General features: G+C 36.9%; 1 protein-coding gene across 2 annotated transcripts in view; it reads left to right on the top strand.

Annotated features, from left to right (window-relative positions):
* Positions 1-446: 446 nt before the first annotated feature.
* The window catches only part of TAF1B (TATA-box binding protein associated factor, RNA polymerase I subunit B), a 59633-nt gene continuing 41124 nt past the window's right edge, over positions 447-18955 (top strand). Inside the window, exons 1-3 of one of the 2 annotated variants that reach the window (XM_021713017.1) lie at positions 447-542; positions 6512-6668; positions 13190-13289. In XM_021713017.1, coding sequence (XP_021568692.1) covers positions 6580-6668; positions 13190-13289 — 189 coding nt within the window. In that variant the 5' untranslated portion in view covers positions 447-542; positions 6512-6579. Of the gene's footprint in view, positions 543-1443; positions 1601-6511; positions 6669-13189; positions 13290-18955 lie in introns of those variants that run through there. The other variant, XM_021713018.1, reaches the window with a different exon arrangement.

Raw genomic sequence — 18955 nt, forward strand, 5'->3', positions numbered from 1 at the left:
ACTGTACCCCACAACATCATAATAAAAAAATATTGATTATTGAAAAAAAACAAAAAAAAGAATTTGTGTGGTAGCTGGGATCAGGGGAAAGTTTTCTAAAAAGTGGGATATATGGTAACATATTTGTGTTCTGATAGGAATTATACAGGAAAGAAGAAAAATTCACAATGGAGAAAAGTAGAAGTGAGTCTTTGAATAGGTGAAGGGGTGGGGTTGAGTGCACAAATGGAGAAACTGTCTTTAGATGGGAGTTTGGATAGTCTGGAAGAGTCTAGCAGAGACAGAGTATGTGTTAGAGTTTTGGCAGTGGTCACCTGTGGAAGTTTTCTCAATGTGTTCCTGCTCATCAGCCAGCTCTGTGATACACCTTGCCTCTTGTGGCTTGCCTGAAGGGCTCACTTGCCCTTGCCATTCAGATTGGGCAAGTGAGCCAGAGCTGCTAAATGATGTTAGCTGTACTTCTTTTGTTGAAATTGGAGCGGAGTTTTAGTCTGATGTCCATACTCAAAAGCCTTTCCCCGTCAGCAAAGCATCACAGTCAGGTAAAAATGAGAACCAAACCATTTAGAACATTAAAGCTAGTACTGCCTCTTTAAAGGGGATGTGCTTGACAGAGGATATAAGCATCTTATTTCATTCCCTGATTTTTTGTTTATTTTTTGCTTCACTCTCTTGTGAGCTTCTTTAATATGAGTCATATTGCCTTGTAATATTGGGTCATATTGGGTTTCTTGGCCTGCAGGGTTGACATCATGACTTTTTGACTATGATCAATTCCCCAAGGTAATGTCAGCTAATGAGGACTTTAAATAGCCAGCCAGCTGAGCTTTTTAGGGACACTATTGACCATTGTTTCAACAGCACATGTGTGAAATAGGAAAGAATGATATGAGATAGTATACCCTTGTCCATTATATGTTATAGTAGTATGTACTATAGGAGTTCAAGGAAATAAGAAATAAATGAAGGAGAGTGAGTTGGAAAGACAGTATGAAGGAAGTGAGTTGGAAAGACAGTATGAAGGAATAAGTAATGAGTTTGAGAGAGGGAGAGGAAAAGGACAGGAGATACAAAGATACAAAGCAAAAATTCCCCAGATAGTTTTGTACAATGAAGCCAGCCAACATACATGGAGTTACTGTTTGATGTCATGATACTAGTGTTGTAAGATGTTCATGGAAGGAGGAAGAGACCTGATGCATGTTCTAGCAGCCTGTTTCCTTACTCAACCTTGTATGTAGCCCTTCTCCAAGAAGCATTACTAGGAGCTATCGGGAGCATGCTTCAAAACTAAAGATCTTTCAGACTTAGGGACTTGACAGACAGTTGCAGTTCTCTAGAAGTGATTTCTTTTATGGTGTTTATGATGGTAAGAAATTGTTTAAGTTTGCAGAAATTAACTGTGTTTTAAACTATGTAATAATTTTATTTATATTATTTTGCAAACAGGTATTAGAAAATAATCTAAATCATTCAGACTGGGCAAGTGAGCCTGAGCTGCTAAGTGATGTTAGCTGTACTTTTGTTGAAAGTGGAGTGGATTCTCAGTCTGATGCCCACACTCGAAAACCTTTCCCCATTGGCAAAGCATCACAGTCAGGTAAAAATGAGAACCAAACCATTTAGAACTTTAAAGCTGGTACTGCCTCTTTAGAATAATTTAATCCAATCTCTTGATATTCCAAGGAAGGGAACTTGGTCTAACAGGGAAGAATGATTTGCTGAATCATATGGCTAAGAGAAAGGTGAATTAAATGCAATCTTAGTGCAATTTTGTAAAAGGCATATTGTCTCTATGTGAGTATTCCTGTGTGATTTTTTTTTAATGGACATAAAAAGCAAGTGAATCTAAAGAGGAGTCTAGCACAAAAAAATTTATGTGTGAGCTCAGAAAGTTGCATCAGAAAAATGTTACAATATAGTTATATGGTAAGACAGACGAGAGTCAAAGATGATGTACTTAATTTATAAGTATAAACTAAAGCAAGATGAATAAAATTTACCATGTTCCATATGTGTCTTTCTGATTTAATTCCATAACTTAAAATAGATAAGGAATATACTTAAGGTTATATAAACTTTCTTGCTAAAGCATTTCTTCATTTTAGTTGTTCCTTCACTACATTTTTTAAAAAACCATGGTAGAAAGCAGACCTTAACAAACAGACCAGGCTTTTATTATAGATTACACAAATCTTGATGTATGCTAATAGAATTCTTTGGGAAATAACTTCCACACCTCTGGTATCAGGAATTGTTTATTGAAATTTGGGTTAAGTGTAGTTATATACAATTTTCAACAGAACATTTTTTGTATGGACTATTTATTTGCAAGTTCCTTGCCCTCTAAATAAAAATTTCTTTATCAGCTTATCTGCATTTCTTGCTGGACTGCAGAGTTACACAGATTATCAGAAGTTACTTTTTGTATCCAAAGAAGTAAAATGTTAGAATCATAGAATAATTGAGCAGCAACAAATCTCTGGAGTTTTCTTCTTCATGTTTTTAGGCAAGCCAGGACTCAAAGTCCCAGAAGACTAAGACTCTAAAACCATCCAAGCCTATTTTAAAAAAATGTTAATTTTTGTAAAGCATCATGATTGTATACCTATATTAAAGGTTTTTGTTTGTTTGTTTTAGAAAATGGTGATTCATAGAGCTTTCTTTTAGTTATACTAATAAAAGTAATTATTAATGCAACTCTTAAGGCAAAACTATAAAATGCAGAAAGTCTCAGAAAAATAAATCATCTCAGTTATTGTACCACCCAGAAATTACTACTCTTAGAAATCCAGAAAGTTTTTTCTTCATGTGTATATATAAAGGGAAAGAATTTTTTGGTTTTTTTTGCAAAACGGAACTATTTCTTCATTTTTTAAATTGTTAAATCAAAATCTATATACACATAATTCAAATAGTTCTATAACTATTGTTATGAAAAATTGCAAAAACAAAATTTTTTTAAAGGTTGTAGACTGCTAGCCCCCACATGTCCTATTCTCAAGAGGTGTTCATTTTTAACTCTTTTGTAGCTTCCATATATCTGTGTCACATGCTTCTAGTATTACATCTTGATTTTTGGTTAGAGATATTAGCTACTGAATTCCATCTTAGCTCTTTCACCCATTCCTCACTGTCCTTCCTCTGCACAGTCACAAGTATATGATTGTACATTTCTCATTTTCTATCTTACCAATATAATTATATTATGTTTTAGTAGATCAATGTTTACTGCTTTAATTATTATAAATTCTATTCAGAACTGAATCATGTAGCTTCTTATGATTACTTTTTCTCTATATCCTTTGGTTTTCCCAGAGTTGAATTTTGGTACTTATTTAGTTTTCTCTCTACTTATCACTAATCTGTAAGTTATTACTTATGTTTCTCCACACTTCTTCTTAGTTCTTATAATCTCTCAATACTTTAGGTATTCTGTCAATTTCATCTTCTGGAAAAAGTCTCTCTGGAGCCTCTGACTTGATCCGATCTAGAATGTTGTCTCTAGACCTATAGCCTAATTGGTTAAGATCTTTCTTTGCCACCATCCTGAAATTCTGTTACTTTGGTTGTCTTTTGTATTTCCTGGATCCCATTTCATCTTCTTTCCTGAATTACTTACTCATTTTTGTGGAACACTTTCTTTTATTTTACAGAAGATGTTATTGATATTTCCCCTCTGCTTTTTATATTTTGGTCTCTGCTTTTTATATTAGAAGCTTTCTTCAAATGTTTAGTAAGTATAAGATAACCTATTCTTATTTTTAGATGGAGACTAAAAAGTTGATTGAAAGCTTTGTACCCATGGTCAGTCTTTTCAGCTCTGCTCTGTACGCAAGGGTAATCTAGCTGGGTTATTTTTTTTAGTGCACATCCAGATTTATCATCTTTTAATCTTTTACCCCTAAGCTGATCAGATTCTGCAGAGAAATCTTGAGTCTTCTGTTTGGTGGGTGTGTAATCCTGGCTGTCAATGTTCTGGGAACTGGGTGGGAAGAAGAAGGCCCAGGGGGAATGAGGGGGTTGTCTCAATACTCAGTATGTAAACTTTCACTTACTCCTGTTTTCACTTCTCAGCTGTGCATGTGACTAGTATGCATGCCCTATTCTAGAGACCCTTCTTTCTGGAGAAGAAACTTCCAATTTTTGGCTAGGACTGGGGAGGGGCAGTCATTTGGCTGCATGGTGTTGGGATAAGAACCTGGATATCTAACTGCTTCTTACTCATACTTTCAAGCAATCCTGGTGTTAGCACTGCCTTCATCCAGTTTCCAGGGGTACTTGGTACTGAGTCTTCTTTAGGGATTTCCAGTGAAAATTAGATTGCTTTTTAGCTTTCCTCACTACTAGCTTTGGATCTGACTTTCTCAGGACTGCTAAAGCAGTAGTTACCTATCCATATGCTTTTTAACTTCTAAGATTTTATTGCTGTTTTCTTTTACATATTATTTGATCTTGGGTCTACATGTTTTAAAAATTCCTTTGTAATAATTGTAGTGGGATAGAGGAGAGGCCAGTTTGTGTTTTCAGGCTGCCATCCTAACTGGAAGTCATAAGGACCGTACAAAAAAGTGTGTGTGTGTGCGCGCGTGTGTGTGTGTGTGTGTGTGTGTACACATACAATTTTTATGGAAATCTGTGTCCTTATATATTCTTCTAAAACAGTGATCCTTAAACTTTAGCATCCATCACCTGGAAGACTTGTTAGACCACAATAATTTGCATTCTGTTAAGTTTTCAGGTGCTACTAATACTGTTAGGCTATACTTTGGGAACCATCTATCTAAATTATGAAAATTACCATGTAGACTACCACTGCATGGACTTATTTAATTAAACTTATATTCCTGGCATCTAAGTTGTTCTACATTTTTTTCGTATTATAAACAGTGCTGCCACAGCATTCCTTGACCTTAAACCTTTGTTTTTGTTTTTTTTTTTTGAGTCAGGGTTTCACTCTGTTGCTCAAGCAGGAATATGGTGGCATGCTTACAGCTCACTGCAGCCCCAAACTTCTGGGCTCAAATGATCCTCTAGCCTCAGCCTCCTGAGTAGCTGAAACTGTAGGCACATGTCACCACAGCCGGCTAACTTTTAAATTTTTTTTTAGAGAAAAGGTCTCACTCTGTAGCCCAGGCTGGTCTCAAACTCCTGGGCTTAAGCAGTCCTCCTGCCTTGGCCTCAAGTGCTGGGATTACAGGCATGAGCCACTGTGCCCAACCTTTTGCTCTTTTAAAAATCATTTCACAGCCGGGTTCGGTGACTCAGCCTGTAATCCCGCGCCTTTGGGAGGCTGAGGTGAGTGGATTGCCTGAGCCCGTGGGTTCGAGACCCGCCTGGGCAGTGAGACCTCATCTCTACAATAAGTCAAAAAATCAGCCGGGCGTGGTAGCGCATGCCTGTAATTCCAGCAACTTGGAAGGCTGAGGTGGAAGGATCGCCGGAGCCCAGCAAGTCGAGGCTGCGGTGGCCGGGAGCGGCCACTGCACTCCAGTCTGGGTGACAGAGTGAGACTCCAACTCAAAAAAAAAAAATCTTTTCACTGAGATGAAATCTTAGAAGTAGAACTGTTGGACCAGTTTGTCACATTTAGTTTCTGCTCTGTGCTAGGGACTGCCCTGGGCACTGGTACACAGTGGTGAGCAAAACTGTCTTCCTTCAAGGTGTTTATGTTGTAGCGAGAGGAGATAGACAATAGATGCGCAAATAAAATTTCAGTTACTGGTAAATGCTATGAAGAAGAGATTTACAGAATCTGGAAAAAGGGATTTTATTTTTCTTTTTTTAGAGACAGGATCTTACTCTGTCACCCAGACTGAAGTGCAGTGGTGCAATCTAAGGTCACTGCAGACTTGAACTCCTAGGCTTAAATGATCCTCCCACTTCAGCCTCCCAAGTAACTAAGACAAAGACAGCTCTGTCAATTGTATTTTGTTTGTTTGTTTGTTTTTTAGTCTGCTTTCCATTACTGGAATATACATTCTAAGAGAGATGAGACATTGTTCACTGTAATTCCTGAGGCATAGAAGAGTGGCACAAAGAATGAGATAAATAAGTATGTGTTGAGTTTATGAATGAATGAGGATTCACAGTGCCTTATGGCAGAGGATGTCTGGAGGATGAAGAGTAGGAGAAGGTGCTGCTTTAGCTGGAGTTCTGGAAAGTCCTCTCAAAGAAGAGGTCATGGGATTTGAGGCCAGAGTCAAAGGAGTTGTTACACTTTTTTGGTTTTGCATTGTAATTGTTATCCTCTTATTTATTTTAAAATTTGTTTATATTCACTATTTAAAAATGCAAACAGTTCAAATCCCTCCCCATCTCACTCCCACAGATAAACCACAGTTACCTTTTTGGCTAATTTCCTTCTAATTCTTCATTGTCCTTTATTGCCAAATTACTGTTTGTGAAGTTTATATCAATTGTAATCTGATTTTAAGATATTTTTTGTAGTTTTGATTTTATTCAAAATAGTTACTTACATTTTTTAAAAAATCTTGATTTATCCCCTAAGAAACGGCGTCTGTCTGTTCTGGATCTCTTGATGGAGTTGAATACTCAAAACGAAAGGAGAAGGGAATCATGAAGATGACTGTGCCAAGGACACTTGCTTTCTGCTATCTGTCGTTACTTTGGCAGAGAGAAACAATAACGCTTTCAGATCTTTTGAGGTAAGCCAAACCTCTCTTAAGATATTGTTTTTGTCAATTACTGTGTTTTTGTTGATTAGACTTTGAATGTTTTGAGTTTTACAAGAAGACTTAACTTGAGAAAGGGACTAGAAAGATTGGGTAGCCTGAATTCTAATTCTGAGATTTAATCTCCCCTGAGCTAGCAATTCATTTTCTTATTTTATAGTGGAAATTATAGTATTTACATACATGAGCTATTGGAAAATTAATTATGTAATAAAATGTTTTGAAGAGAAAAGTAACATTTAAGTACCTTAGTAGTAGTATTATTAAATATTTTTCATTTCTAAGAAAGGATGAACAAATTACCTTTACATTAGCAAAATGGTTATAAGTAGTTATATAAAAGCATGTATTGGTGTTGTTGAGAGTTAAAATATAGATTGTCTGTGTTTATAAGGAAAAGTTGGAAACAGCTATTGGAAGAACATGTTATGCAGATAATAAGCATTCATATTTTTCATTATAATCTATAGGACTTTTTAATTAGCTAATGACTTACAGCATAGAGTGTAAGAATTTCTCATTTAATAGAAGATGTGCTAAAATCATTAATGTGTTAAATTTTTTCCCTTGCTTTATATGTATTCTGAGTAATACCAATTGGGTTTAATCAATGTGTAAAGTGCTTTCAGAGAGGCAGATTTGGAACTCAGGATTCCTGGGTTTGAATCTGGCTCCCTTGCTTATTTTTATATGACTTTGAGTAAGTTATTTAATTTCTCTCTGCTTCTGTTTCCTCATTGGGAAAATGAGGTTAATAATAAGTACTCATAGGGTTTTAACTACTTTCTATAATTAACATTGCATGAAAAGTACTCAGAACAGTGTCTGGCTCATAATAAGAACTCAGTGCTAGTCATTGTTTTTGTTTTCATCACCACTGCCATCATCATCATCATTATTGGCACTAGTTCCTTTGATTAAATAACATGCCTCCAGTAAATGATAGTAGTGGTTTCGAATTTGGCCACATCAACCAAATAACAAGGCTTTTCTCAGGTGTGATTAACTCTGCAAGCAGATAGCTCATGATTCAGTGAATTTTACTCCTAATGTAAAAACCTGATCTTGCTTTGTATTCTCTCATTGGATGATCTCATCCTTTCCCAAGGCTTTAATTATCATCTATATGCTGATGACTCCCAAATTTATGACTCTAGCCCAGACTTGTCTACTGAGGGCCAGACCCATGTATTTACATATGCAACTGCCTGCTGGACAGGGCTACTTGAATGTCTTTATGATGTCTTAGAATCAGCATGACTAAAAAGAGGTTCATTATCTGTCTCCTTAACTCAGCTCCTTCTCCAGTGTTCTCTTTCTTAGTAAGTGTCATGCATCCTGTTGCATCCTGTTACATCCTATCCAGAAACCTAGGAATCATCCTTGGCTCTTTCTTCTCTACATATAATGTTAGTCATGACATCCTATCAATTATTTGTCCAAAATAACCCACACATTCATTTTTTACTCTATTCCCTTTGTCTCTATCCTCTCTACCCTCACCTGGATTGCTTAAGAATCTCCCATCTGAGCTCTGTGTCTACAATCTTGTGTCATTTCTATCCACTTCCTCCTGATAACCAGAAGGATCTTACTGAAACATACATCTAATCATGACATTAGAGCTGAGTAAAGGGGCTAGTCATTCTACCCAGGGCAATTTATAAGGAGCTAGCAGAACTCTCTTAGAAATCGAACAAAAGGAGAAAATATTTACCTGAAATTCTTCTCAGGGAGAATATCACATGTGGTTGGAAGAAAGAGGGTAAGATCCCAGCCCCACTTCTTTTCCTTCCACTCTCCTTCCTCTCTCTTTCCCTCTCCTCCCCTACCAAGGGGAATTCTAAAATGCCTTCAGGGAGATTGGATCTAATTAGCCAAGAGGCTATTATTTTGCTCTGTGGGGTATGTAGGTTTGGGAACAGATCTTAGTTGTTTGGGGCAATAGGAGAAGAGGTTGTTACTACTGATCTTTTTCTACTTTTCTCCCAGAAAGAATTCTAAGTCACAGGTTCTCAAGGTGTGGCCTAACCAACAACCTCTTGCTCATCTGGAGCTAAGCAGATTCTTAAACCTGTCCTAGACCTTCTGAGTCAGAAATTCTGGGGTAAAGCCTGGTAACTTCTGCTTTAAAATAAGCCCTCCAGAAGATTCTTGTGGAAGCTAAAGTTTGAAAACTATTGCCAAACTGAAAAAAAAAATTAAAGAACATTATTTGAAGGGAGTACATTATTAACCTGGCTAGAGCACCCACATATCTTACACTAATTGTGCATGTCACTTTCCTGTTTAAGTCCTTTAGCAGCATCCATGGTCCTTAGGATAAATTTATGACTCTGTAAGGATTGTGTAAAATGATACATAATAAGGATTATATAAATAGCTTGTAAAAGGACCCTGCCTACCTAGCAATAGCAACAATAATTAAAACAGCTAGCATTTATTCATTCCCTAAATTTTTAAGTGTAATAGTTAATAGGTGTTGTTCCAGAGTCTAGACCCCTGAGATCCAATTGTGAACCATATAGGTCAAGTCCCTAGAGGAGGAAACAGATGAGCAAATACATAAATAAGAAAATGACTGGACAGGGAAGGGTTCTTCAGAAGATTGAAATAGGATGGTGTGATAGAGAATGACTAGATGGCTACTTTAGGTTGGTTATTAGGGAAGGCCTTGCTGCAGGGGTGGAATTTAAGCTGCACTTTTAATGAAAATACAGCCAACATGTGAATATTAGAAGTATAGTAGTCCCTACTTACCCATGAGGGGTATGTTCCAAGACCCATACAGTGCATGCCTGAAACCACGGATACCACCAAACCTATGGACTGTGTTTTTCTATGCATAAATTCCAGTGATAAAGTTTAATTTATAAATGAGAGAAAGTAAGGGATTAGCAACAATAACATAATAAAATAGAACAGTTATAGCAGTATGCCAGCTCCACTACTCTTATGCTTTGGGCCTTTATATGATCACAGCAATGTCATGACAGTGGAACTGAGAACTGAGCCAACTGCAAGTAATCAGCGCATGGGTAGTGCCTGCTGCTCGGATACGCTGGACAAAGGGCGGATTCACATTCTAGGCGAGTCAGAGCTGGATGGCATGAGATTTTATTGCGCTACTCAGAACAGCACGCAATTTAAAATAGGAATTATTTATTTCTGGAACCTTCCATTTGATATTTGCAGACCATGGGTAACTGAAACCTCTGAACATTAAACAGGATAAGGGGGGACTACTTACTGTGCCAGCATTCCAGGTAGAGGAAAATTGCTAGCACCAAGCCCTAAAGCAGGAGTAAGTGCAGTGAACAAGCAGAGGGGTAAGTGTGACTGGAGAATTCTAAGGAGGAGTAGGAGGATGAGGGCAGAGAGATAAGCAGGGACAGATATCTGTCTTTGTGAAACAAGCTAGGAATTTGGATTTTTAAAGTTGAAGTCTAATTCATATATAATAACATTCACCTTTTTAAAATGTACAGTTCAACAGCTTTCAGTATAAGTTGTCCAGCCTCTATTTTCAGGACATAGTCACCCAAAAGGAAACCTCATACCCACTAGAACTTTGACTTTTAAGTGTGATAGTAAATCACTGGAAGATTGCAGCAGGAGAGACACGATCTGATTTAAAAAGATCATTGAGGCAGTTATGTGAAAAATGGATTCTGCAAAGGGAAGAGTGAAAGCAGGACATCAGATGGTCTTCAGGCAACAGATGGTGGCTTGGAGTAGGGCGCTGGTCATAGAAATGGAAAGAGGTTAATGGGCTTGGGATCTGTTTAACAGGTACACACTACTTAACTGTAAAGCAGTGCTTTTCAAGATCTGCAATAAAGAACCAGTTTGTTAAATTTCCAATCCACTATAGATTCAAACTTTGGAAAAATACAGAATTATAAGTAAAAACAGTGTTTCCAGGGGACATGGCTACAGTAGTGGCATGTTGGTCAGGAGAGGCACATATCTATGTCGGTTCCTCTATCAACTTCCTGAACTGATCCAGAGAACTAGCTGATAATACCCAAGAAGGGAAATAGGTTGTTCAGAACTTTGATTCAGTAGCTATCTTTTTGAAAAAAATTTTTCTAAAAGAAAATTCAAATATAAAAATAAAACAAATCTTTGGAAAAAGGCTAAGTGCAGAACTATCTATAAATGGTGAAAAATGGTTAAAACTCTGGATATTCAAGAGCTACTCCATGAAGACATCTCTGCTTCCCCTAGGCTGGTCTCTCATACCTTCCTGTGCTCTAGCACATTGAGCATGCCTCTGGTGGCACTTGTGGCAGTGTCTCTACTGGCTCATGTGCAGGCTGTCTGTCTTCCCTGTTAGGGTGAGGGTGCTGAGGATTCTTCATCTCTGAACTCCTGACATGCCATATAGTGCTGGCATATGTCATCATATGAGACTGAAGACTAAATAAATTATGAAGACGTTAACATAAGGAAATACTAGATAGTTTTCAAAGTGATAGGCATACATTATATCCTTTATGTAAAATATATAAAACAAAATATAATATAAACATTATAAAACAAAAATATGGTTCCAAAATAATATGACCACTGATTACTGTACAAAAATACTTTTATATAAACCAAAGACACTAATGAAAACTCAGCTGGGGAGTCTTTAGCACCATTTTTACATAAAATAGTTAATTCTCAACTTTCAGTAACTAAAAAAGAAATCACAGTCATATTTTTTATTAAGAAATTAAATCAAATTTGTCCTCTAACTGATGGAAAGCTGAAAGCCAAATGTAAGTTAAGCTCTAGCAGGGCAAAGACTTTAAGGTAATACATTTTGTGTACCTACTCTTGTCTTTATCTTACTTTCCTTCTTATTTTAACAATTAGATAGAAGATAGATAGATAGATAGATAGATAGATAGATAGATAGATAGATAGATAGATAGATAGATAGATATAACACAGTTGCAAGACACCTATTCTTTATTCTCTGGTCTCCTTCCTTACTTTATTTTTCTCTTTAACATTTCCCTCTACCTAACATGCTATAGATTTCATTGATTTGTTTTGTTTGTCATCTTCTCACTAGTATATAAACTCCATGAAAACAAGAATGTTTTTCTGTTTTGTTCACTGCTGTATCACTGCAGCCTAGAATTGTGCTGGGTATATAGTACTTAATAAATTTATGTCGAATGCATGAGTTGTAAATAAACATATTATCTATATATACACATATATTTGTTACTTTCATCAAACTCAATAATTGACTCAAAATATTTGATCTCCTACTGTGTACCGGACATTGGGATGGAATGGTGAGTAAATAGGCAAAGTTAGTTGTTCTTCCTCCTCCTAATGGTTCTTCCAGCAACAAGCATCTGCCATGCACTGTGATAGGTCCTGGGAACAGAAGGGTAGACAAGGGAGGTACGTCATCATATGAGACTGAAGACTAAATAAACAGAGATCAAGGAAGGCCTCCTTGAAGAAGTGATTATAAGATGAGTAGGAACCTGTCACGTGAGGAGAAGTAGGGATAGAAGGAATGCCATGTTAGAAAGCCTGGTGGTGAACTGACAGATAAATAATCTATTTAGTCTGGAATCTAAGAGAATTATTCAGGAATTGGCTAAATAGTCCCATGCATGGGTGCAGAGAATAATAGATATGATTAGATTCATCATCCTTAAAAATATATGGGAGATACCTGTAAGGGTGGCTATCATTAATACTGCAAAAACAACAGATACTGGCACGGGTGTGGAGAAAAGATTCTAGACTGTTAGTGGGATTGCAAGCTAGTTCAACCTCTGGAAAGCAGTGTAGCATTTCCTAAAAGAACTAAAAATTGACCTTCCACATGATCCAGCAATCCCTCTCCTGGGAACATACCTGGAGAAGCATAAATCATTCTACAAAACACCTGCACACACATGTTTATTGCCGCACTAGTCATAATAGCAAAAACATGGAACCAACCCCGCTGCCCATCAAAAGTGGACCAGATAAAGAAAATGTACATATACATAATGGATTATTAAGCAGCCATAAAGAAGAACAAAATCATGGACTTCACACCAAATTGGATGGAGTTGGAGACCATCATATTAAGTGAACTATTACAGAAACAAAGATCTGAATACTACATGTTCTCATTCATAAGTGGGCCTTCAATGTTAGTCACATTAGCACAAGGGAGGGATTGGCTGTCATTAGACACTGCTAGGGGAGGAAGGGAGGGAGGAGGGAGAGGGGGGCACATGACAACACAAAGGGTACTTGGTTCATTACCGGGGGAGTGAGGGCCATTTAGAAGCCCAAACTTCACCTACATTCGGCCTATTTAAGTGCCCCACATTCCTGTAATAAAGTAAAAGTTTAAGAAATATGTGGGAGATAGAATATGCTCAACTGATTCTTACCTTTTCTTTGAAATAAGAGATTTTTTTTCTGAAAGCATTTACTCTGCAAAGTCAATACATAGCTCTCATTGACACTTTTTAAAAATACAGATTTGTTGAGGAGGACCATATTCCTTATGTAAATGCTTTTCAGCATTTTCCAGAAGAGATGAAATTATATGGGCGTGACAAAGGAATCTTTGCTGTAGAGGTAAGTCATTTTCTTTTTTACTTTGTAAAAGTAACAAGAGTGGTATGGTGATTTTTCTTACCTGACTTGCTATTTGGTGTTGGAGTTTTTTAAAATGTCATTTTGGTTGGGCGCAGTGGCTCCTGCCTATAATCTCGATACTTTGGGAGGCTGAAGTGGGAGGACTGATTGAGCCCGGGAGTTTGAGACCAGCTAAGGCAACATGGTAAGACCTTATCTCTACAAAAAAAGAAAAGAAAAGGAAAATTAAAAATTAGACAGATGTGGTAGTGCACACCTGTAGTCTCAGCTACTGGAGGGATCACCTTAGCCTAAGAGGTCAAGGCATGGGTGGTCATGATCATGTCACTGCACTCCAGCATGGGCAACAGAATGAGACTTCAACTAAAAAAAAAAGTCATCCAGCTTTTGTTCTATCCAAATATAAAACGTTAGTCATGATTTAATGAAGAGTGGAATTATTTTTTTTATTTTCCTTACATGGCTTCTTCGAATTCTTTCGGTTATCTTCAAAATGTAGCAGTAGTGTGATGTGTATGCATTTTAAATAGATATATTGTTGAAACTAAACTTCAGAAGTTTTATGTAAAGACCTTTAGGTAATTTCTTTTGTTTTTATTTATTTATTTTAGGTAATTTCAATTTAAAAAAAAGATGTGTTGTTATTTGTACACTGTATTGCTTAGGAGGAAAGAAAATAAAGTTATTACCATGTTTCAAGAAGCACAATTCTTCGCTGTTAGTTATCTGTGCTAAGATGTCTCCAGTGGAAGGTCTTCTGTCCTTTAATTATGAATTTTTGTCACTATAGTACTCAGAGGTTATTTCCCCCTTGTTCTTCATCAGGAGTTTTTCAGCATACTAAATATTAATATTAAAATTTATTTTCCTCCTTTTGCTTATTTAAGGAATTAAATATTTTCATAGACCTTCATGACTGTCACAACCTTCACATTGTTTGTGACTTAAGAAACATTTGTTAAGCGTCTGCTAGTGTTCATGACATTAAGTAATGTTTGTAACAACTTAATAAGGATATTATAAGGTTTCATAAGATGGTGACATTGAGGCTCAAAAAGGTTAAGTAACTTGCCCATGGTCATATAATGACCCCTAGTACTGTATCTTTGTCAAAAGTCATGCTTTTCCTTCTCTTCCACTATCTTTTCATTCTCTTGATAAAAACTACAATCAGGAGGGGGGTGGAGCTTCCAGAGTTAGTGGAATAAAGATGCTGCAAATCCTCTCCCCCCAAAACAAATATAAAATTTGACAAAATTGTCCATAAAACCCCCTAAAAACTTAGGTATTTGAAAATTGACCAAAGGCAAACAACACATTGAGAAAGTGTATATTCATAAAATACTTTGAACGTTGGATAAGAACAGTGGGAGTCTGTGACATTCTTACCTAGGGCTGCTTCCATTCCTCATCCCCTTACTTTTAGCTGGTAGGCAAGATGGTGCTGCCAGGGCAGGGTGGCTGTGAAATCATTACCTTTACTGTTGTATGGGCTGGCTTGATTTGTAGCAGAGGACACAAAACCCAAGCATGATGGTATTATCAGAAAAAATAGAAAATTCCATAGGAAGTAGTTAGGGAGAGCCCACAGCCCCATGAGCCTGAGATTGTCATGCCATTGGTAGATGAGGCAGAAATTTAGCAGAGATTTTGAAGAAATGGAGAGAGCCATAATTGTTAAGTTAGACACGATTCTGAGCATACGTAATTGCTGCTTATCATTGTAACTGAAGAGAATTTAACATCAGTAAAAAGTTGATGCTTCATTTTCAAAAGGGTAAGGTGCAGAGTATAACTTATTCTACTCATATGGATATAATTTCATCTGAAGTCTTGAAAATTTTCCACTAGTATTTTATTTATTATTGTTCAGTCCCTCAAAGGTAGATGGATTCCCCTTTTCAGAGATAGGATTTGAGGCATTAGAAAAAAAGATTGCAGCCGGGCTTGGTGGCTCAGCCTGTAATCCCATGCCTTGGGAGGCTGAGGTGAGTGGATTGCCTGAGCCCGCGGGTTTGAGACCCGCCTGGGCAACTTGGCAAGACCTCATCTCTACAATATATCAAAAATCAGCCGGGCGTGGTAGCGTGCACCTGTAGTTCCAGCTACTTGGAAGATTGAGGTGGAAGGATCACCGGAGCCCAGCAGGTCAAGGCTATGGTGGCCGGGAGCGGCCACTACACTCCAGTCTAGGTGATAGAGTGAGACTCCAACTCAACAAAAAAAGAAAAAAAGATTGCAAAGCCAAAGCAATCTAAGATTTTTATTATTCAAGTCATTAGACCAAGATGTTTTTTGACTTCTCCATTAATTATCTTAGAACTAAGATTTCGTCTGTGTTCTTTTACAGGTAAATAAGTTACCTAAATAATTTACTACTTAGTAGTACATAATAAGAGGAAGGTCCTTTTTGTCAGTTTTTATATTACTTAAAAGACTTGTTCATAAGAAGGTCATCACAACACAAAAATATTTAAATAGTAGTCTAACTTTTCAGAAAATTCACTTGTAGTCATATAGTCTTTGTTGTTCAAGTTGATTTTGGGGTTTATCCCTTTCCAGTCTCTTAGTGCAGATAGCAAGTGAAATTGCAAATTTTACAAAAGTTTTAGCATTTAAGTTGTCTTTGAAATCAATGTAGGAGAACTGCTTGCAGATCTGTTGACAAATACAGATCTGACAGAATTGGGGAAGTTTACAATTGAAGAAGAGAAAATCAATGAGAGTGATAAAATAGGTGCTTCCAAAGGGAAAATTTGAATGTCAAAGGATTAAGAGTGTTCCCTGGCAGAGCTGATAGAGCCCTTGAATATTTTGTAAAGAGATTCTCTTTGTAATTATTATGTAAAATCAAAGACAATGGGAAAGATGTCATATTTAGTTATATTATTTGCTAGAAATTATGCCAAAAAGAAAATAAGTGTTTCATTCATTCTTTGTTATGAGAACTTTTTTTTTAGATTAAAAAATATAGTTTATTTAGAAAGTAAATTGGAGAGAGAGAGAAAGAGGAGATTCACCTCCCCAAGGTAGGGGAGTGGGCCAAAACTTAAGAAAACATGGCCTGACCATAGCTCAAAGAGCACGTGGCCAAACCACTGGTTAGCAAGGCAATGGCCTGTTATGAGAACTTAATAGACAGGTATAATTGTAACATACATTTTGTTCAGTATAAGATACAAGAAACTTTTTTGTATGCTTTTTAATTTTGTTTCTCAAATTAATTGAAAAATTAATTTCCCAGTTGAGAATTGGGACTCAATTTTTGAGTCCCAACCAAATCTCCCTTTCACTATTACCAATAAAGTTTTGGCCTCTGTTTTTGATTTTTTTTTTTTTTTTTTGAGTTGGATTCTCACTCAGTCGCCCAGACTGGAGTGCAGCAGCTGCTCCCAGCCGCCGCAGCCTTGACCTGCTGGGCTCTGGCGATCCTTCTGCCTCAACCTTCCAAGTAGCTGGAACTGCAGGTGTGCACCACCACGTCTGGCTAATTTTTTGATTTATTGTAGAGATGAGGTCTCGCCAAGTTGCCCAGGCGGGTTTACTTTGAGTGACTTTTACTGGTGTAAATTATTTTTGGATAATAATGACAAAACAGGATAAGAATGCAGTGTTGTATGAAAATCACACCGTTACTCATTTACATAAGCAATAATCTAGAATGTCTTATTTAACTAAAGATCCTTTACTAAACTATGTCCGCTTTTTAAGTTTTAGTCACTATTTTCATTTCTCAAAACTTTAAAATTATCATTTGGCTTGACTGTGTCTTGACAATGCAAACTATGTATTTGTTGCTAATAACATACATTTTGTTTATGAGTTATACTTTTGTACAAGGGCATGGATGTCCAAAAAGATTTTACAGAATAGGTACTTTCCTGAAAAGCTGACTATAAAGAGTTGAATCATGTATCTCCATTGACATTCATTATGAAATTCGAGTCTCAAAATGTGGTGAAAAATGCAATCAAGAATTAGAGTACTAGTTTAAAATTACATGTTTAAATTACTTTCTAATAAAAACATGTAACATTACTATTCAAAATAAGCTGTGAATTATATTAAATCTCCTTGTGCTACTTAATTTTTTAAAATTTAGTTTAAGTCTATCTTTCCCACAGCAAATGTTTCAGTTTGAAGTGCAGAGCTTACAGTGATTCTTTCCCAAAGATTTCATCTAGTGTATGAACCCTTATTTTCTGAGGGATGTTAGTGACTCTATAATTATGCTTATACAACATCCTTTATAGTTTTTCACATGGAGAATCCATTTTTCTTTCTGTACCAGTGTCATTTATAGTTTATAAAGTTCTGTTGTATCTATTTGTGTCATGTATGGTTTACATTTTTGTGTCCATGATCTTATATGATCCTTGCTAAACCCCTGCCTGATAAATAGTTGAGCTATTATCCCAATTTTACATATGAACAGATACCTCAGAAAGATATAATGACTTGCTAAGTTCACACAGTTGGTATTTTCAGACTTGAAACTACAGTACTTAAGCCTTTACTTATTGTATTGTCTTTTGGTCTGTTTGCCTTCTACTCTGCCCTTCTTGTTATCAAAACACTTAGATAGGTTCTATGAAGGTATAATAAGAGTTTGTTACACCATAATTCCAGAAAGCACTAATTTTGAAGTGTTGAACTAGAAGGAAATAGATGACTAGAAATACAGGTAAATAAGCATGTGACATACCATAATATTTTAGGACCCACATTATTAAATACCAGCAGCATTTTGCATTGAGTTAGGATGTGGATATTATGAGTGATTAGATTTTTAAACCAAAAATAGTTCCATCCTGAGAGGAGCTTGAGTGGCAGTGGTTCCAATAGATCTAGAGAGCAGAAAGCAACTTTGGAGGTGGGTTCACAGTGCTGCTATCCTTAGTCACTGTTTTACTTCACACCCAGGAGAAAGCATGTGTTCTAGATGTACTCACCCTGATTTTTGTCCATGGGCAGCACAAGGGAGGCAGGGTGCAGGTGTAGCTACCACTTGACCTGGAAAATACGGAAAGAAATAATAATGGTGGTATTGCTTATGGTCCAGGCCAGGTTTTAAATACTCTGTAACTCATTTATTACTCATACCAGCCCTCTGAAGTATTTATATATGTATGCATGCATGTATGTATGCATGCATGTATTATCATCCCTGTTTTACAGATGAGGAAACTAAGACACACAGAGGTTAGGCAACTTGCCTTGTACTCTTACTTTGAACCTAGTCCAACATGGCCAAGTCAGGCCTTAGTTTGAAGGGATACAAAGAAGAGGGATCTTACCAAGCCATGAGAATGGGGTGAGAGGTGGAGCAGGAAGCAGAGGGGAGCAGAATGTAGGGGTAGGTTATTGAGGCAAAAAAGGGGCTCCAGATGGGTAATTGAAATCAACTGAAATCCCTGAGGCCAAGATGCCAACCAGAACCAAAAGACAGGGAAAGAGGATCACCCTGGAAAGCCATCTCAACTGGAAGTGAAGATGGGGGAACTGTTACATGTTTCTGACATGAGGCCAAGCTGGCTAGCCAGAGAGACCTTCCTGAAATGTGGTTCTTTTTATTTTTATTTTTTAATTTTTTTTTAAGTTGGAATCTCACTCTGTCACCCAGACTGGAGTGCAGTGGCCGCCCC

Source organism: Carlito syrichta, unplaced genomic scaffold (genome assembly GCF_000164805.1).
Source record: "Carlito syrichta isolate Samal-C Ts95f unplaced genomic scaffold, Tarsius_syrichta-2.0.1 Scaffold303988, whole genome shotgun sequence".
NCBI lineage: Eukaryota > Metazoa > Chordata > Mammalia > Primates > Tarsiidae > Carlito > Carlito syrichta.